The following is a 21679-nucleotide window of genomic DNA, read 5'->3' as shown; positions in this document are numbered from 1 at the left end:
CTCTCTTCTAAGTTGAAACTAACTGAGAACGACGTTTGGAAATTCCTCTTATCAGACGTCTGAGAATTCATACGATATAAAGTTGTCCTTAACTTTCTTTACCTTTTACTGTGAATAGTGTGCAATCCCACCATACCAACACCATCTTGTTGTGGTCGAGACATTAATCATAGAAAATTAAAAAAATAATAATTAACACGCCACCCCAAACGTACACAACATATTTCAAAATGTGATTTTTACAGTGGGCACTTACTTTTCAAAAAGCATTTGCCTGAATGATTCAAGGAGGAAGATAGTGTCTTTTGCAGCCTCTTGTCGAGCTTAATCCAAAACGAAAGTTTAAGCTCCGGAGACTTCCGCAAGTGCTCTTTTCGTTTTAGTCTCTTCTGCGGCCCACTTAAACTTTAGACTCTTGTCGAAATGTAAGCGCACCGCTCCAAGTGGATAAACATGAGGAAACTTTTTCCAAAGCGGAATAAAGAGACGATGAAACCGAATACGCTGAATCCGATAATGAGTTTCGGCTCTGCGAAGAAGTCGCGTTATGAACTTATATTTTCTCTTAGGAAAGAGGGATCATCGGAATCGCCATGTCAAATGGCAGCCGCAGATTCTGGAAACGACATTAATAATAACAGGGCTGGGATTCCTGGGACCTGGTCCGACAATACCGAATGGATGAGCAAAGGAAACGAAGAACTAAATTGTATATATTGGCCGTTTTCCTATGCGGTTAAGCTTCGGCATCTTTTACCCGACAATTCCCGGTGTCATCATTTTTCAAACTCGTTCGCAACGTGTCGGGCTAAATCAATAGTTTCTCGAGGATTTATGGTGGTGTATTAACATGACGTATCTTTCTACATCCGACTTTTATTCGCTCGATATGTTGCCCATTTTCAGATTGACGTCTTGATTGGATCGAAAAGAGATGAGCCTTCAAGGAAGTCACATTTCAGATCGAGAAACCACTAAGTGAATAAACATTTTCTGAGAAAATCCAAGACGACAAGCCCAAATAAACCGCCGCCCTTAAAGGCGTCGTTACGTAGCTCCCGTGAATGTTGTACGAAGGAAGCAAAATTTATTAATCTCTGGAAAACTTTGAAGACGTCAATAACTACGGAACGCACAAATTTTACGTTAGAGAAAAATTTAAACAAAAAATCTGCTCTATCAGAAAAAAGGAGAGAGCTAATTCCAATGACTCGAAAAAACCCATTAAGCAGTGATTTTTTTCTTAAAATAGCCTCAAATTAATTGTCTCGATACACTCTATAAGCTTGCACAGCCCAGATTGTAATATCTTTTCTAGAGTCCTCTATTTCTCTTACGTTTTGCGAATTAAAATTATTGATAATTCACTGCGAATCATTTAACTGATGCTCTACTTGAATGGTCAACACCCCAGTTCTCTTAAGAAACCAACTTCCTGCTGATACAAACGTAAACCAACAAAATTATAGTTTCTACAATAATACATACCGCCAGAGTTAAAAGCAAACATCAATCTATATCGACAATGTTCAAATATTTACACACATTTCTATTTGCTAAGAAAAGACTACTTTCCTGCCAGTTTGTTTATATTCCTCTATTGACTGCAAAATTACTAGTGGCTCATAAGAAACTTAGTAGCTAAGTAAGTTCATTTTAGAACTTAAATATTGCTGCATTATATCAATTGAAAGTAATATTTTGCAGTACCTCCGGAAAAAATCCACATTTATGACGACAAAAGGATAGACAAATCGGCACTTTTAGCACCCTACAACGAAGGCTCCAACGTGAATCTCCTTTGTGAAGTTCGCGGAGGTAAGTGACGATATATACGAGATATAATAGGTACATATTTGAATAACAGAATCCACAGCGATGAATCCCGATTTCAGGCAATTTCTACGTTTGCCAATAAAAAAAAATTGCAAATACTCATCGCCATCATACTTTCCCAGCGCAATACTTTATTGAAGGGAGGTCCCGAACTCAAGTGCTTTCATTTAAAATAAATATTTCGAGGAAAATTATCTTTTTTCCCCTAATCATCGTCTCCAGTAGCCCGTGAAATGTGTGGGAAGACGAGAGACAAAGTTTCGATCAAAGATCCTTTTTCCTTAACGAGCCCGAATTATGTGTATCTACCCTTAATTTGTGCCCTAAAAGAGGAAGAATTGAATAAAAAAATCGGAAATCGATTCGCGTGAGTCTTCAAATGCAGTCTCGGTTTTAATTTTATCGACGGATACGTCGGAAGCTATTAGGTTAACGGGCGAAGCCCCGATATCGAATACTATTATGAAGGGCCGATGAAAAGGTGATGAATGGAGTGTCACTGAAAGAAAAAGCGCAATTTTTGCCAGTTAATTCTGCTACAGAGATCGATTTTCCTTGATCACCCCATGGCAAACTTATTGCGGAACCCTCTGCTTGGCGGTTATAAAAAAAATTTGGGTTACAAACCCCATTAAGTATATTCGAGAAACACATGCATCCCGCATATTGCAGGAAGCATGAGAATTTTACAACTCGAAAACAGTTATTAAAGAGAAGAACAACGCAACGAAAATGAGGATAAAGCAAGAGACGCAAAAGATTCTAAAATGAAGCAGGTGTTCATGCTTGCGAACATAAAATATCAGCGGCACCGTAAAAAAACCGGACTGGAAAACTAGGGACATGGCCCTAGTTTTCCAGAAAAAATAAAGAGAGCAGAAAAAAATAAAAAGAACGTTACGTCAGGGCGAAACTTCTTTTCTTAATGTTAAACGTTGTATAATCTCCATGCCCGTCCAACAAGCACACGTGGTTGTTAAATATAACACCTCTGTTTATTAATAAACCTAAAACTTGACGCGAAAGATTAAAATGGCCCATTAACTAAATTACCTCCTCATAAAGTAAAATGTATATTCAGTAGTAGGGCAGTTGTACTGAAAAAAGGGCCGCTTTTCATGGCTGTATTATTAGGATAATGTAGCATTTCACCAAATTGAGTATTCAATTTAATGGGGTCCTAATAAATGGCCTGGGAGACTAATTAATGTGTGGGAGGAATCCTGGTTTTTGCCTGGAATACTGGAAAATTGTTATTATTGTGCCTTTCGGGTGTCTGCTCTGAAAACACGATTCGAAAGAAATCATTAGAAATTAATGTAAATTACTTCGAAGGAAATTTCTACGTTTTTAAAAATTTTATGCGGTTCTATTAATACAAACCCGTAAAAATGTGTATTTCATCTGTCAAATTCCACTAAATTCATTGTAGTGGTCAAGCGAAAAATACAGATTCTTGGAAATTCCTTGAGTCTCTCATTATAAATTTCCCATGTTTGCGAGTTTATCTAGACTCAATCTGTCCAGGTAAACACTAATTGGACTTCTTGTAAAAATTTTGCATTCCAGGTCGTCCCAAGCCTCGAGTGATCTGGTTTCTGGACAATACAGTGATCGACGACTCATACGACAACCGATCCAATGGAATAGTCGTCAATCATCTGTCCTTCCCCAACGTGGGTCGCCAGCATTTGCATGCAAGACTGCTCTGCCAGGCCAGTAACAACAACATCGTACCCCCCGAAACGAAAGCCGTCATCCTTGACATTAATTGTAAGTAATTTAGCACCAGTCTTAACCGAGAAGTTAACCTCTTGGGTATTGCACGATTCGTGTGGTCCGCCCGTGATGAATGTCGGAACATGTGGAGGTTAACCCCCCCCCCCCCCCCCCATACACACACACACACAAGAGCCCCTAAAAATGATTTTCTTTTGAATATAGTTGCGAGCTGATTTAACAGTCTATCATTGAGCATAACTACAGTTACAAACGTTCTCATAGAAGCGTATTTTAGTTGCATAGAATTTATTTGATCCCATTTAAAGACGTACTAACAGGCAAGTTTATTTTCCCTGCTTACATTCAACATTTTGGATAATTAGAGGCAAGCTAGATCGCATATTTCTATGAATTTAGTATACTTTAAAGCAGATTTTTATATATGATGTCATAAAGGAAGCTCCTGTAGTACCTTTTCATGGCTTTGCAAAGATGTCAACTGTATCAAACACTTCCCAGTTTTTTTAACGAATTAGAGTTATATACAGCGTGTTCAAAAAAAGGAACGAAGCTATGAGTCAGTTATTTACGAATAGATTTTAACAAACTAAAAACCAAATAAAATGATATTTTTCACACTATTAAGTAACGTCAAAGTTGATTTTTTTTAACTCAACTTCTTCTGCGTCAACTGAACTTGTAGCATAACTGCTCACAGAAATTTATTGGGAAGAATGATGCAGCTCCAGTAGTTAAGGGCGGCTTTATCTTGTCCCTTCTCGCTAGGTAACACATGGGCGCCACTTCTCCATGTCGCTAGGCGTCTTTATACAAAATGATACAACGAGACGAGGCGGAACAAAATTTAGATGACCATAGAATAACACAGATGGTCCCATGATGGAATAGATCGTTACAAAACTCCTATTCCTCAAATATTTCAATTTTCTTCAGTTAAAAATTGTTTCAACACATTAACTAGTCATACATCATTAAATTTAGAAAACTATTTTCTATCAAAAAATGTAAAAAAAAAAAATATATGGAATTATATTTGATGTTCTGAAGTTGACACCTGAAGCAGAAGAAGTTGAGATTAAAAAAATCAACTTTGACGTTACTTGTAGTCTCAAAAATGTAATTTTATTTAGTGTTTTGTTAATCGCAATCTGTTCTTGAATAACTGAATTATAGCTTGGACCATTTTTTTAAACATCCTGTATTACGACGCGTTAAATTCGAGGCAAGTTTCCGAGAACGTCCAATATTTGGTTTTACGTCGTTTCCGACATTCCATATCAAACATCTCGAAAATGGAGAAAACAAATAGAGCTTTTCGGCTAATTAGATCTGAACTAAATCCCACAGTTTAACGAGTCCGACATACATACTTTAAATCAAAGCTCTAGGATTGATTCTCTAATGGAAGCTTGTTCAACATCGAATCATGGGCTTTTCAATCCGATAATCAAAACAACAAACCCCATTTGCCGGCGTTGTAAAGGAAAGCCCATCAACTAGGTCTGGTATGCTTTGAGGCGGACGTGTGCAGCTTTGTATTAACCCTGCAATCAATACCCAATTAGCGATAATAGGAAATTATTATTAGCAGGTACAGATAAACTAACTGATTAGCTGAGGGGCTCCATTAAGATAGCACCTTGAAAATAAATACAAATATGCTAATGCCTTGTAATTTATTATCAATCTAGACCTGTAAAAATACTTCTGACTTAGCCAGGCAGGAATCTATTTTACATTAAATCCTTGCGTTGCCATGTTTCAAAATGTAAAGTTTGCGTGAAGGATTATCTTTGCCATGTCCAATACTGCGGCGCAAAGAAGTTAACGTTTCCTCACTTTCAGAAACATGACTGAAACATGAATTCTTAAGTTGGAAACGGGAAAATTTGATTACGTACTTCCTGCAATTCTTTGCGAAATTAGATTTCAATTCCCGCCTACATAAAGTCACGCGAATTGAACAACTCAATTAAATAGTTGCAAACAGGAAACAAAGTAATACGTAAATTTCAATATTTCGTATGTGTTTATCTTGAATTTTTGCTCTCGTAGGTTGACTTAAAATCCATTTCAATGTCTATATATTAAGTAGATTCATTAGACTTGCAAGTTTTATATACATTATAATCCGGAATAATTAGAAGTTCGAAGCAATCTTCGTCTTATACACTGCTAATGAATCAATATCCGGGTTTTCTGTTAGTCTAATATAACCAAGACAGCACTAAACCTGGCCCATTTGTCTTAACCAGAGATAATGGCGGATTCCCCCTGGAGATTTAGAGTGTAATAGAATCACACGTTATTTGTAATCTGACTTTCGGATTACGGTTATTAAGGCTATTATTTTGCGACGGGTCTCTTTTAGGGGCAAATAGATTGTTCATTAAGATAACGGATGATGCTGAGAAAAAGACCGGGAATCGTCCATAAATCTCGACCCTTTTCGCTTTCTAATAAAAAAGCGATATTTCCCTTGCCGATGATATTTTGCATAATGTATGAGAATCGGAGGTTTTCGGGAGTGGATGTTTTTAATCCAGGGCGTTTATTTTTGATACATTAACATATTGCGGAATGTGAGTTATGTCAAGAGAATTTGGTGTTTTTACTTAAATTTCATAAAAAGTAAACTATTAATTTTAGCCTGACAAAGTTAGAAATACCATGAAATCTGGAAGTTAAATGAAGGTATTGTGGCATTTCCTTTAATATAAAAATACCTTCCACTGGCGCCAGGCTTAAAAAATTAAAAGAACTGATAAATATTATGAAGATATTTTAAAAACAATAGCGATGTCGTTGTACTCAGAACCCAAATATACCTCTACAGATATGTTTTTTCATTACAAAGCTAAGGAGACTTAAATAAGGCCATAAATTTTCTTTCAAAGTCGACTTTTGTAGCAACACTTATACCAGAGACATCACATATTGTCCTTAATGTGAAGCTTTGAGCCCAATCTGTCAACAAAACTTGTTTTTCAAGTTTTGCGTTCTCCACATATCACTACAGAGTTGTGTTGGCTAATACAACGATAAAAATCGGGAGGTTTAAAATGTTTTCAAATAAAATTCCGTTTCAGTAATCTTTTTTCAAATCGAAATTCGCACTAATGAGCAATGAACAGAAGTCGGGCATGAAGAGCAGCAGCACTCATAGAAAATAACTAACACACATTACTGTTATTCATTTGAATAAATAACTAATCTAGTGATGCAGGTCAAGAGTTTTGGAACAAGCGCGACAATAGTTATTGGGTCAACAACACGTTAACGAACCAAAAATTAATTATTTATTATCTCAAGAAATGACTTCGTTAGTATTTTAATAAATGTTTCTTTTTTATTTTATTTTTATTTACATGCAAGTACCTGCAAGCTTCCGGTATTGGGGAGTGAATAAGCGTATTAGTAGTGTAAGGTAAAATAAAACAAACGAAACAAGTCAAAAATATTAAGAATAACATAATGAAACCTATCCTAACCTAACCTAACCATAGCCAAGCCCACCAAAACCTAAATTAACCTGATCAAACCATTTTTATCCAAACAGAAACAAACACTAAACATAATCGAAAAACTGTTAAAATACATATGGTAAGCTTCGCTATGGGTAGATGAGGTTAAGTTCCATTATATTATTTATTTTATTTTAAAAGTGTTTTTTTTTGTTTTATGGTACCCCACCCAGCACTCTTATCCACTCCACAGTCCCGAAAATGTACAGATACTTATATAGGAAACAAGTAGAAAAATCCACATTTTTTGTAAAAAATCACGCATTACAACATCATTGAAGTTATTTTTTCAAAGAGGAAACCATTAATTTTTGCCGGGTTAAAGTGATATGTCACCTATTTTTAAATTCTATTATACTTGGTAATCAAACAAATTTCTTTACAGGCAATTTTTCCATTAAAAGGCCATTAAGCTGACCCTAAAATGAGGACAGATGTCGTTTCTAAATGACGCGCTTGTGATAATACTCATAACAAGTAAATGACGCGCCATTGTCGTCAATTTCACGGCCCACCGCCCCAACGCATTATGCCCCATTTTTACAACTGGCCCTTAAACCTTTTTTCTTTTACAGTAAAACCCCAAACCGTGAAAATTCTAACGAAGAAAAAGGGAGTCTCGGCAGGAACGCGTTTGGAGGTCGAGTGCCGGACCTCCGGATCCAGACCGGACGCGGTCATCACGTGGTGGAAAGGCAGTCGTCCAGTCAAAAGGCTCGCAAAAAACGTAAGTAGATTTGTTTTGTGCCCTTATTGTCTTCCAGGGAGATTTATTAATGAGTATTTTTCGGGGTTTTATGGCGTGGAATAATGCCCTTCGGTCCCGCGGCAAAGACTAATGGTATTCGCCTCGAATGGGATTGTGCCATAAAAGGACTTGATGGGGACAAGATTGCCATTGTATTGGCCTCTATTTGTCTTTTTGCCTTGCCCCTACTGAAAGTTTGCGGCTACTTACAGCTGCAAATGTTGAATGGATATCGGCATAATCAGTCTACATCAGTTTCAGTCTTTTGTTCCCGTGCAGGACCTTTTAAAAAAAAAATCTTAGCACACATTTACCTTTAAATTAATTTAGGAAATAATAACTCAAAAAAACATAGATTTTGGCAAAAAAAAAAAACGTTATACTCGATTTAATTTAAAATTAATAGAAACAATACTACCTCACGAAATTATAATGTATGTAGTACATAATATATTACTGTTCAAACCACGGAATAAATTCATATCGGATAAATTGAATTTATGTACACCTGCTCGGTTAAATATTTAATTACGATTCGATGCAGAATTGATGAGCTACTATAATTTGTTCATTTGCGGATTCATTTATAAGGAAAGTCTCTGCATAAAACATTAATTTATTTGTCCATTATTTACAACCTCTTCGCTCTCTGGATTTAATGTGCAGCTTAATTTGAATGCACAAAATTCAATAAATTCGACAATTCTTCTCCCTCATCGATCTCAAACAATATCAATTAATATCTTTCAACGGTTATTGTTTGAAATCTGACTCAATATGGACTGAAACAATAAATCACGTTATAAAAATCGTTGGAGCTCCAGAGTATGACGACAAAAAAGAGAAAGCATAATTACATTAAAATGTCGTAAAGAAATCTCCCCTCGTTTTTCTTTATTTTCCGTTGCTCTTCGTTGGTTTTCAAGTTACTTGAAGTATCGTTAACAACATTACCAGTTTTTTGTTTTGTCTTTTTTGAAACTAGGCTCCGCTGCAGAGCAAAAACAGAGAGTTGTTTAAAATATAATCAATTTTTTTGCCCCGCTTTGTTAGATAATGGACGGCTTTCAGTAGCAACACTACTTGGAAGATAGTAGCAAAGAGGACAATTTTTAATACTTTTTTAGTAAAATAGCTGAAAGTGTCTCTGCAGGAAATGGCAGTTACATGAAGAAAAGTTAAATGAAGGGAGAGAACCGGGAAAGTTTTCGAGAAGTGTAAGACTATAATTAACTATGGAAAGTAACGTTTTGTTGATTGGTATATTTCGCAGAAACTTCTAAACACTTTTTTTGTTATTCTTAAATACTGCTGCTTCAGAACAATGAATGTTACAAACGGTGACATTCACGTCGTGGCTGTATTTGTATTTTATATGAAACTTTATTTTATGGCGCATCTCACATAAGCCTATCTAAGAGACTTACGAGTTCTGAAGTTTCTCAATAACGAAAAAGCTATCACAAGATGCTTTTGGAACCCTCAAAAGACTATTGAAATCACTCGATAAGATCTTGAAAATCTTATGAGGGGTTTTATCGAAAGCGAACCAGATGATCCCATCAAGTATTGCAAGAGACAGTATTTTATTTTTCCAGAATTTAACATTTACATTTGAGTATAGCGTTATATTATTGAAAAGGGTTGCATGCAGTTTATAGACCTTTTACCAGATTCTATGCATTTAAACTACCTTCCTGTACTCCTATCACTATTCGTTAATGTTAAACATTTTACAACTACCTCAAAAGTGTCGCTCTAACTAAGACTCTTCAGAAATCACATAAACGAGCAGCTCCTTTTATGTCATTCAACTCCTAAAGTATTTTCCGAGCTTTACCTCGCCCAGTCGTTGTCAAGTTACTTCTCAAGTGTTCTTGAATTTGCATAGGAATCTTGTTATAAGTTGAAGATGGCAACAAGAGAACGACTTCCAGCAGTCTGGAAATTTCATTTATGTTTATCTGTGTTTGAATTTATATTGCATATTTCTTTTATGACTCTTTGATTCGCTCTCTATTGAGGGTCTTCAAGAGCGAAACAGGAAGTAGAAACGTTCCGTGATCATGCTGAATAATGTATGTGCTGTTATTTTTATTTACTGCCGAGATGCTTTTAATTCCCTTTCATATCCCTGTTTTTTGTTGCTAAAGTATATTTCATCTCGAAAATTACGATCCGAGAATGCCGTAATTCATAAATAGTTTATGACTTTTTTCTTATTACATTCGTTATTGCTGCAAACGTAAAATGTTTGGTTTGAGTTGGGGAAGAACAATTTTTCTTCATCTCGCCAGGGTAATGCAATAGCGAAACAGACATTCCTAGTTTTATTACGTTGAAACTTTAAACAACTTCCATAAAACTCTGCACTGGTGTTTGTTTACAATGGTGTAACGCGAATTCCATAAGTAGCCACAAGACGTCTCTCACAAGGGCAAAAGAGCTCTAACATCAAGCTTTTGGGATTTATGGTGCAACACACCACAGGAAAGACAAACGACAGTACAGAAGCTTTTTTATCAAGAAAAATTGCTGCGCAAAAAATACACACAGAGAAAAGCAGGGAATGTTGCGATTCTTTGTATTTATCTTCATAAGAAGAATTATAGGTGACGTCTTTGCCGAATCGATATAAAAGAATAATTGGACAGAGACGATCCGGTGACAACTTAAGCGGAAACGTGATTCATGGTATTATTATTGTCAGTTAAAAGTTGGCGCATTTCCTACCGGAATCCGACTAAAAATCTGAGTTTGTTTGGAGCTTTATTACTAAGAAGCCCTACGACCAAAAACAGGTCCATAGAGCGCAATCGTTCATTGAGCAATATATTACAGGTCGGTGTGGCAAAGCCACTCTTCCGCACGTTCATTGCAAAAAATCGCAATAACTGCTTAATCTGGACTCTTACAAAAACTCCTTACAAAACGCACTTTCATCGTATATTGTTCGTATGATCAAAAAAATATTTCTTCTATATGGCCAAGTAGACACTAAATGTTTCTTCATGTCGCTTCCCTAAGGAGATTCTGATACAATTAGTTTTTCTAGAAAAATAACGAATATTAAAAATATTCTTATATAGAAAATTCTATAAATAAAAAGTTCTATATGTAGAAAGAAACTGAAAGAAATTGATAAGTGGTTATGACATTTACTAGAAGGAACATGAGGGTTCACATCGGCAAGTATCGATAATTATCGAAGTAATGGCAAATTGGTGTTCTGTATAAGAAAATAAAATAATTTTCTTCGGCCTGAAATGTTGACCATACGAAAAATTTCCTAGAGATAGAAAAGTCGGAGAAAAAGCTACTGTATCTTCAGAAAAAAATCAATGCGGTGCAGCTACCCAGTGAAAAGTTCTGATCATTTTTGTACGAAGATGTTTGAAAACTTACCAATTGCACATTGCGGAACGTTATATAAAAATAATCCCTGTACTAATGAATAAATTCATAATGAACTTTATTAAAACCTATTGAAACACTCTCTAGATAGAGCAAAAGAATCTTCTTTTTTCAAGAATTCGACAGCCAATAATGTCCAAATGAGACACTCGTTTTAAATAATTTTTTAAACAAAACCTAAATTTATAATTTAAAAACAATCTCATGAAACCATTTTTGATATGCACTTTCAGAATGTATTGTATTTAGTCAAAGAATTTCATTAATCGTGTTTTTTCGTTATCCTGGTAATAATGGAATATTTGCATCCAACAGCATCCCAGCAGTTTGATTTTAATATTATCATGATAATGTTGTTTTAAGCAAAATACAAATAATTGATATGAACACATTTAATTATCCAAGTTTGAAATTTTGTATGTTGTGTAAAAATAAAATCAAAATGTCGCAATTTGGAGTAAGAATGGTAAAAACTACTAACTGAAATATTGGAGAACTCATTCCGGATAATAGAAAAAATTCCAGAGCGTCTGTTAGAAGACAGTTTAACGAATTTCTTGCGGAAAAGGGTTATAAGCTTGAGAGAACAAAGCCTGTGAAAGAGCTGTATTTGTGAGAATAATGTGAGAAAAGAAGGATGAATCTCAATACCAAGAAAGCGTGGTGAAAATTATCTGGAACATTCCAGCAGATACAATTAAATTGTGTATGTTAATCTGTCAGTATTCCGATTTTTTGCTAATGGCTTATACAGTTTTTGAGATATTGACGATGCGTCGCTCGAAAACTTTCAGAATTATTTCAAATTTTCTGCAGCTTAAAGCAGCTTAGGATTGTAAGGAATTGAAGGTCTCATTTACGTATGTATGCATTTCTTTATCTCAAATGTTTATTTCAGTTCGCCGAGCAAAACAACCAAAGTCTGAGCATCCTGAACTTCGTACCTGTGATCGACGATGATGGCAAATACTTAACGTGCCGTGCAGAAAATCCGACGATACCAGAGAGCGCTTTGGAAGATAGATGGTTGCTGAATGTTCATTGTAAGTGCAATTGCGAGCAATAAGTTTGTTGAGTTGACAAATGGAGAATTAATTCCGCCCTCGGACTCTGAGACCTTTATAAAATGGTCCGTTTCTGATGCGCTCCAACAACGAGCCAATTTTAAAGCTGTAATAAGACATCCAACATGAGATGATTGATGATCGTCGGGGCACGTAAATAAATTAAAACAACGAAGCTGCTACTGCTGCTCGACCCTTGGGGCTTTGTGGCTAGAAAGGTGAAATTTTCAAGGCTTTCAGGCGCCAACTTCATCAAAAGTTTCTGAAAGCGTTTTCAGACTTACGACTGTAATTTGATGTAATGTATTGTGGGTAAGCCTACTACAGCTTAATGAAAAACTTATTTTTTGGAGGTAAAGATATACAGAGTAATTCAAAATTTGTTCGATGCATTTCAGGAGACATTTGCTTTACTTCAAAACTCACTGTGATAAGACGATTGCGGCTCGAATAAGGCAAAGCGATGCATTTTATTTTAAAAAGAGTTTTAAAAAATTATTAAATTAAAAAGCTCTATATTAAAATGAATGGAAGACTTTCTAAATACTTCTAGAGTCGTTCATATTTTAATCTTAAAAAAAATCTTTTAATATTTAATATAATTTAACCGTTGAATCTCTGGTAGTTTGCGAAATCCTACTGGTGAGCCTCGCATATTACCACCCTGCAAATCATCTAAACCATACAAGAAGGTGCAAAACATACGATCCATTAAGCCTACCAATTTATCAAATGTCGCTTCTGCAGAACCAAGAATTCCTTTTTCCTTTCATAAAAATAAAATTATTACAAATCTTTCTTTTTAGAGCGTAAGCTGGGGGATCTTCTTATACAATGAAAACATTATTTTTCAGATGTTCCCGTCGTAACATTAAAAATGGGCTCGACCCTCAACCCCGGAGACATCAAGGAGGGCGACGATGTTTACTTTGAATGCAACATTAGGGCCAATCCCAAGGCGTACAAACTTTCCTGGTTCCACAATGTAAGTATTTAGACTCCTCAAATTTAAATATTATTCGCGAAACTTCCCTGTCTTGTTTTCGTGCCTCTCCAGCTTTTTGAATAAAATTAAATTTGGTTTTGTATAATAAATGTCCGCATTATTCTAAAATTGTCTGCCTGGAAATTTAATAAAGTACGCCTGGGGAAGTAATCGCTCTTTATAGGACCATTTCGAAATTTAACCGAAGAGGCCTCTGCAATGAAATGGGCACATCTGTAACTTGGGTGTCACCTATCGATTTTCTTCACGTTGTTTGCAGAAAATGGAGATCTTTCAAAATGTCTCCTTGGGGGTGATTTTGAGCGATCAAAGCCTGGTTCTTCAAAATGTAGTCAGAACTACCGCCGGGGACTATACCTGTGTGGCCACCAACAGTGAGGGGAAGGGCACAAGCAATCCTGTAAAATTAATTGTCAAATGTGAGTAATCAAAAGTTAGACAAAACAATTTAGAACTCCATTCCTTCATCGCTTTAAAAAATTTAATGTTGTGTATAAATGAAAAATATTCAGAGAGCGCCCAGGTAATTTACCTGCCCAGCTCGATGCACGGGATTAAAAATTGAAATAAGCCGAATCTGCATAATCCGTAAAACAAACCTGCACAGTCCGATCGTTTAGTTCACATTTTGTATCGATTTTGCAATGGCAACGTTTCCGACATTACGTCGCGTTATTGAAAGCTTGTTTTAAATAAAGTTTCATCTCTCCTCTCAAAAAGTTCAAAGCGCATCAATTCGAATGAACGTCTCGGAAGTCCATGGGCTTCTTCCTCTCTGAGTCTATTGATGTTTTCAATTTAATCTAAAGCGAACAAATTTAGAAAACGAAGAAATGTGGCGAAAACTTTCAAGGTAAAGACGTCATATATAATTTAATGAGAGAAAAGAGATAAAAGAGAAATTTTCTGTTTCTTCCGAAGATCTACTTCAATTTCCAATACCTTCCACGTTAAGAAATATGCATATAATTTTTTTAAAGCTTCAAAAAATGGTATCTGCCTCCTTGTTGGATGAAATATGTTCACATCGCTGAGACTGATGAAGGGCAAGAATTTTTTGCTCTCCAAAGCGGCTGAAGACATTCCTCCACTGAAATTCACACCTTTCAGCTAAGTTGATTTGTGGTCCATATAAGATGTTACGTCACTGGGGCAAAAATAAATGGCTTCGCCTAACCCGGTGAAAATTTCGCCGTGTCTCTTTAAACATATTCGTTTTCGCCTTTCGCCCGTCTGAGTGACGTGAAATATCGCCCCCTAAATAGGAATTACGTTCACGTTTTGTACTTGATAATAGGACAATACGTTTTTATTTAACTCAACAAAATTCCGCCTGTCTGATGTTCGGGCCTCGACAAAACCATTTTGCCCCGAAATATATGGCATTTAATTTCATTTCCAGCAATCGAGCGGCTTTATTAGACATTTAGCCAATTGACGTTTTGCTGCTGTTGTCGCTGTTGTTGTCATTGTTGTTGTCGCTGCCATTGTTGCTACTGTTTCAAGTCAAAGCTGCAAAGGTTCACCTACCACAATTCGCGCGCTCATTACCGCGGCTTTTGTTTTCGCCTTAACTCTTTGCCGTATCGTATGTGACCAGAGACTGTGTGGTATTGATAAAAATGTTATTTACCTCTAAAACCATTCGCAGCCTATAGTTTGTTTCATTCAGCCTAGTCAGAAGTGAAAAATACCTCGGTCCTCCTGATGAGAAATGTATTAAGGCATTTTAGTGACATACTTGAAACGTTTTGTTCGGTTTAAAATAGTCACTTAAAAGAACGCCAAAAAGCTCATGGTGGCGTTAGTTTCAGACTAGACGATGACTACTAGACCTGAACTTAACAAGAAATGACGTGGGAGGAAAATATTTTCCAATATCTCCTCGGTCAGGGGTATTATGAGGACCACGTAGGGTGCCACGGCTGTTACCCAGACTGCCTAACAGAGTAGCTGTGGCGAATAGTTAATTGGAGTAAAATCCTGAAAAAAAAGAATTTTTCAAAACTGGATATCCCTTGTCTTCTGTACTTTATAAATTTCATGATTTACTCCAACCTTGTGAGAAACTTTTCGAGTGTCGACAGTAACGACGTTGTCATGTCAATTACTCTAAAATCTGACACAGTGAGTGACACACACATCCATATCACACAGAATATTGACTCAAAAAAATGTCTAAATATGACCCTTGTCTAGGTGATTGAAATGCAGTTTGCGGGAAGCCATCGTTGATTTCTGAGAGGTGATAAAAATTTTTAATATCCGGCAAGTCCATGGTAAATAATATTTGACACGTATTTTTTTATTTCTCATTCCTTTTTTCCTGCGGACAGCCAAATACCCAAGCAATTATTTTTCAATATTCGTCGCTTTATGCACTGATAACAATGCGCATTAGGACTTCGATTATCTCTTCATTATGCTTCCTCTGGGGCATATATTGGGCAGATTCTCGATGTACAAGGTGTAATTAGTGTTTTACTAATATCCTCCTTTTTTGAGAAAACTAAAAATGCCACATCTGGGTCCCTTTAGAGCCTAAATTCCCCACAGCTGCTGTTGAAATAATTAAAAAACAAATCAACCCTAAACGACCACACAATTCCGTAAGCTAAGTCCATCTGGAAACCGGAGAAAACGTCCAAATTGCCTCGGCGACTTGTGTATGTGAATCCGTAGGGACCGACCACAATCCCAAATTAAATTTTAGGTCGCCCTTTATGAATTCCCTTTTATTGTTGTCTCGTTTCATTTCGAAATTATTGCGACATGTGTATTTACGTACTCAGAGCTATAAAATTACAATTTTTTGCGCTCTGCAAAGCAGAACGTTTAATATTAGCTCTGCTTGGCTGTTGTGCGTGCAGAAACTATTTACGAGACAACAGCTGTAGGCATTTCAAGCTCGGAAACAATTTTATTGCCGAAACTAATAAGTTATTAAACAAGTCAAGCAGTTACAAGTCAAGCAGTTGCAAGCCAAGAACTAAAATGAGGCCGCAAATATTTTGCTAATTTTCAACTTGTCCCCCTTCCCGCCGATTGGAAAACCGAACTCTTTTCGAGGTCTGTGTGTATGTGGCACACAAAAGAGCCAAATCACATTAGCCGGCGTACGTATGCCGCCCTAGGGCTTAGGTTCCGTTCGAAATTAAATCTTTACGGGCCTTTTGTGAGTTTTGCTTTGAAGCTGTCTCATTAATTCGGTCATGCATAGCTGATAGCCGAAACTAAATAAAAGTGGCGGCGGCTGAATGAAAATGACGGAATTTGGAATTTGCCGGGCGGATTATTATTGAGCTGACAAAACCGAAATTTAGGGATAATGTGTGTGGTAGCAAAGCTTAATGAAAACTAATGTTTTCAAAATATTATATACTGTAAAGATGCTGCCCATATGACTAAAGCGATGAAGGTGACGAGTTTTCGAATAGTCAAATTTTATAATACTTAAATAATTTTACGAAAATTTTTAATCATATGATTTTAGATTACTTCAAAATGAAAATATATTTAAAAACAATGCTCGGTTTTTTATGAAACTTTGACTTAAAATGTATAGAAAAGCATGAATCGCCAAAAGATTTGCTGCAGGAAAATATTGATAGACGTTTGAAAAATCAATCTTTGCCTTTTTACAGTTTATTTTCACATCTTTTCCTGTAACGCTGAGATCGTTTTCTTGTGGTCTCGATCAAAAGTATGGAGTTATCCCTTCGGTCTAATGTTATTGCCCAACGGCTAAGGGCTATTTTTCTATACTATCTCACTAGTGACGGTATTTATTTTCGAAAAACAAATAATGTTTTAAAATTTGTCGCCTATTTTTTTCAGTTGTCGAGTTGAGCAGTTGAAAAGATCAATGAGAGTTTCTGAATATTCGTTCTTTGAAAGAACGGTTTAAAGGTGAAACTCATCGATCTAAACTCCAAAGCAATCAATCACTCATCGATTTTCTTGGAGAAAGTTTTGATAAATTTTAAAGTAGATACTGAGGAAATCCCCTTATTCGTTGAACTGAAAATGCCTCTTTTTTAAGGAAAATGCAAGTAATCTTAAGAACTTTCTTCATTATTGCTGGAAGAATGGTTAATTGTCACTGTGCAGAAAAACGAAGGCTCGAAATATTATAGTTTCATAAACATTGAAAATTTCATTATTATTTCATATTTGGACTGGACAAGCAATGTGTGCGCTAGAGCATACGTATTGATAGAGACATATACAGCAGAGAAAAATGAAATAACGCAATTCTTGGCAGCTTATTTAGAGTCTCCACAGCATGCTGGAAAAATTATGTTTTACAAAATTCCCTCCCTGCATCCATATGAAACCTGATCGTTTTCTCAACAAGTTAGCAGAACCAACTAAAACAATTCTCAGGAAATCTCAAAGAACAAAAGGAAACTCGACCGCGCAACGAGAAAGGAGAAAGCTTTAATACGATGCAAATTCCTGTGGCCCTATTGGCGTATTACTTAAGCTTCCGGCAAAGTGCAAAATTCCATTCTTGAAATTGGGTTACCGTATTTACTTATTTGAGAGAAAGTTTACGGGCCGCCTAATGTCTCGTCTCATCCCACTTCGAGCTGCCTTAACAAGATGAAAGCTTAGGCGTGTATGTACGACTGTACTGTGCTTCCTTTGAATCCATTCGACTGCGCCGTTTTATCATTCCGCGTGCATTTTTGGGGAAAATACGTAAGGCATTTTTCTCTTAGTTTCTTAAGGGAGAATGGGAATGTTCGAAAATTCCCATTCAACATCGGTTCATTTGAACTTTTCGCATTTAAAAAGCATCGGCCTCATTGCCCTACATGTTTGCAGACGCGCCCGTGTGCACCCAGGAACGCGAGGAAATATACGGAGCACTGAAGCAGGAGACCGTAACGTTGCGATGCAGAGTGGACGCCAACCCACCAGTGGCGACCTTCCACTGGACATTCAATAACAGTGGAGATCAGACAGACGTGGCTACCGAAAAGTACACAAACGAAGTAAGTATATGGTGAGTCTCGATCGAATGTGAATTTGTCACTTCGGTTTGCCACTTGAAGAGGATGTTTCTGTTCGAGAATTCTTCACCGTTATCGCTTTAGAAAGATAAATTCTTTATAAGTGACTCCACGAAAATTTCATATTAACTTAAGTAATTTCTACGGTTTTCTAATAAATTTTACATAATTTCAGAAATTCATAAGATTTTCCAAATTTTAAAATCTTTACAATACTACGGACAAAACTGTAATTAAAGGCCTTTGTGGGGTTGCTCGGAAGGTTCAGGAAGGGCTTTCCGATTCGCATTTTGCTAAGAAGTTAACAATAGTTTACACACATTACGGAATTCCAGGTGACATCGTCCCGTTTGAACTACACCCCCAACACAGACCTGGACTACGGTACCCTGCTTTGTTACGGGGAAAACGAAATAGGCAAACAAAAAGAGCCATGTGTGTTCCAAGTGGTCATAGCCGGTAAGTTTACACTACATGTCCAGCTCTAAATAGAAATAGCCTGTAAATTAACATTCGTGCTGTAGCTGAGCATAAATAATAACTCTTCTCGATTTGTTACACAAGTGTTGCCGTTTTTGACTGTACGTTATAGTGTCGTATATCGAGCGTAATGGCAACAAATCACGCTAGGCATAATTTTCAAAATAGAAATGTCCCTATAAATACGAGTTATGAAAACGTATATGTTTAAAACAGTTTATTACACAGTTTACAATGTAAACTCAATTTTGTTTTTAAGATCAAATTAAAGTCATAACGATGGGGGCGTGTCTCTTAGGTCATCATTTCAGGTCAGTTTGAGATCCTTTATCAGGCTCCCTATAATCCTGAGTAATGTGTAAAACGAGCATGGACCCTATCACGATGGCCAAACAACGCTTGACCCTTTTCGTGTCCGCTGCGTGTCGGGACTCGAATTACATAACCGGATTTGCTTAAGTACTCCTTCAATTACTCGATGATTCTCCTGTTCCGATTCTCGTTTTGTTTCCAATCAGGAGCACAAAGACATCCGCTAGTTCCGGAATGGAGCTCTTTGTGCAGCAGAATTTTTCCTCTCAAAGCTCCTGATAAAAAAGATTTTAAAATTGTCACCCCCCATCGCTCCACAGATTAGAGAAATGTGTTCTCTTAAAGGCAAATTTTACACGCTGAAATAGCTAACAAGGCTTTTGCTCCGCAATGTATTCTAAGGCATAATCCTGCTTCCGCAGTTTAGCATACAAGACATGGAAAGGGTCAAGTGTTTGGGCCCAGTTTGCATTACACAACATAACTCAGGATTATAGAAACTGCGATAAAGGATTTGCAATTGACCTTAGGAGACACGCCCTTTGTGATAATGTTCCCCGTTTAATTTGCTGTTGTTGGCTGGCGCCATCTGTGAAAGGGAAGACGGTCTTAATGGTAATTGGGGCAATTAAGTCTATTGTTGGCACGTTGAGATATCCATGAATGTTTGGTCCGTGTGTGTTACCATATCTCCGCAGAATATTCTCCGAATAAATGAACATAATTTTTTTTGTATTCACTTAATGCAAAGGTACGAAATTGCGTAACAAACACGTCCACAAGGCAAAAAAAGCATAAAGCCGTGCGAAAACTCTTCCATTAGATGACAAAAAAATAGCAAGATCTGACTTCTTCCTGCATCTCGAAAAACCGAATTTAGTGTCAACTATTCAGATAACCTTATTATAAAATCGCAAAACACACACCATTTGAGAAAGACGCCAGAATGCATATCAAACCGATAAGGGACAGGAGTTATTTAATTCGAAAAGTCGTTTCAAGACCTCCTCTGAATCTGGCGTTTATGTTTTCCGAGCAAATCCACTGAGACTACATTTGTATACATCTGATGCTGTCCTCGGCAAACCGGATTTCGTAACCTCGTTGCCAGAATGCGATATTTGATAGTCTTATGTTCCCAATTCTGCAAATCCCAGCCAAACTCGTGCAATTGCGAAGTCTCTTATAAAGCAAAAAATCCATGGTTTCGTTATCCTGCTACTGCACAACAAACACATAACGCTAGATTATCTCTGTGAGAGCCTTAAATATTAGCCCGGCCTGGCAATCTTATATAAGCAAATATTTTTAATCCGCTAAAGCCTGCCCCGAGATATTTTAAAGCCAAAGAATGTCCAGATTTATCCAGCGAAGCCGGTTCGAGCGAGTCCCTCTGGTGCTTAAAATGCAGGATACGGTCATGAAATCGGCCCACAAATGAAGTAATCGATCACCATTAAACGCTCTCAGGGATAAAACTGCTGTTTTTATTAATCGAAACACCAATCTGGAAGGTTGGGATTTGAAGATTACGCGATTTGAATGTGAATACGGCCTACGCACTTAATCCTACTCGAATCAGTAAATTCGTTAGGAATTTCAATGAGAAGTTTATTTTGTTGTGCGGAATTGCTCGATAGATGATTGTGTGTCATGTTTTAACTAGTCATGTGCAGCTGCTCTTTTTATCAATCGACGCAAAAATCTACCTGAGGCTATTAGGATGTTTCGCCGCATTTTAAGGATATCTCACTTCAAAAATCTCCAACATATATATTTGTTCTATTTGCTCACATAGAGCACTTTGTTGATTCCCTGTATAGTTATTAAGTAACGGATATGCGTCCACTCCTGGTCAGAGCTTGAGAGTTAGACAGCGAAATGAACTTATATTTTTGACATTTTAAGAGTGGATGCAAGTGATCTCGACCTCAAAACGACCTGCTAGATCCTCTTACTTGGGAGTTGCAAATTTTGAACATGGTTGATTCTTTGAAGAGACGTATTTCACTGACACATATAGTTAACTAATGCCAGAGTTAATACATCGAGTTCCTAATCGACCGCATATTTGCAGTGCTTTAAGATTATATATAGTTGTTTGTTTGTACTAAAAAGGTGCCTTGTGGCTCCCTTCATTTAGGAGTGATCAAGTTTTAAGTTTAGTTGATCCCTTAGGTACGCTTACTGAGTGACGCAAATGCCTCGCTACTCTTGCCAAGAACTATTAAGTTAAGAGGCGAGCTGAGTTCAGGTTTTTAGTATTTTGAACGTAGATATAGATGCTTACTTCTGGTATTATCTTCTAGGTCGTCCATCTCCCCTTCAAAACTGCTCTCTTCTGAACCACACAAATAACGCACTGCAAGTCGAATGCATCGAAGGCTACGATGGAGGCCTCACCCAAAGCTTCGAAATGGAGGTTCTTGAACTTCCCAGTTTGAAGTCCCGAATCAACAAAACCACCTACAGGGTAACTGTTCCTTTCGCTGGCACATCCGGAGCGATAAAAACAACATTTGCCTAATGTTCCA

General features: G+C 36.8%; 1 protein-coding gene across 2 annotated transcripts in view; it reads left to right on the top strand.

Moving 5' to 3' along the window:
- The window catches only part of LOC136341377 (neural cell adhesion molecule 2-like), a 100953-nt gene that overhangs the window by 72723 nt on the left and 6551 nt on the right, over positions 1 to 21679 (top strand). For both annotated transcript variants that reach the window (XM_066286292.1, XM_066286293.1), the window contains 9 exons: positions 1708 to 1818; positions 3406 to 3609; positions 7679 to 7830; positions 12164 to 12308; positions 13184 to 13314; positions 13595 to 13754; positions 18166 to 18335; positions 18689 to 18812; positions 21455 to 21618. In XM_066286292.1, the coding sequence (XP_066142389.1) occupies positions 1708 to 1818; positions 3406 to 3609; positions 7679 to 7830; positions 12164 to 12308; positions 13184 to 13314; positions 13595 to 13754; positions 18166 to 18335; positions 18689 to 18812; positions 21455 to 21618 (1361 nt within the window). The remainder of the gene's footprint in view (positions 1 to 1707; positions 1819 to 3405; positions 3610 to 7678; positions 7831 to 12163; positions 12309 to 13183; positions 13315 to 13594; positions 13755 to 18165; positions 18336 to 18688; positions 18813 to 21454; positions 21619 to 21679) is intronic.

This window comes from Euwallacea fornicatus, chromosome 10, assembly GCF_040115645.1.
Source record: "Euwallacea fornicatus isolate EFF26 chromosome 10, ASM4011564v1, whole genome shotgun sequence".
NCBI lineage: Eukaryota > Metazoa > Arthropoda > Insecta > Coleoptera > Curculionidae > Euwallacea > Euwallacea fornicatus.
The sequence above is the reverse complement of the archived record's forward strand: the minus strand, read 5'-3'. Positions and strand labels throughout refer to the sequence as shown.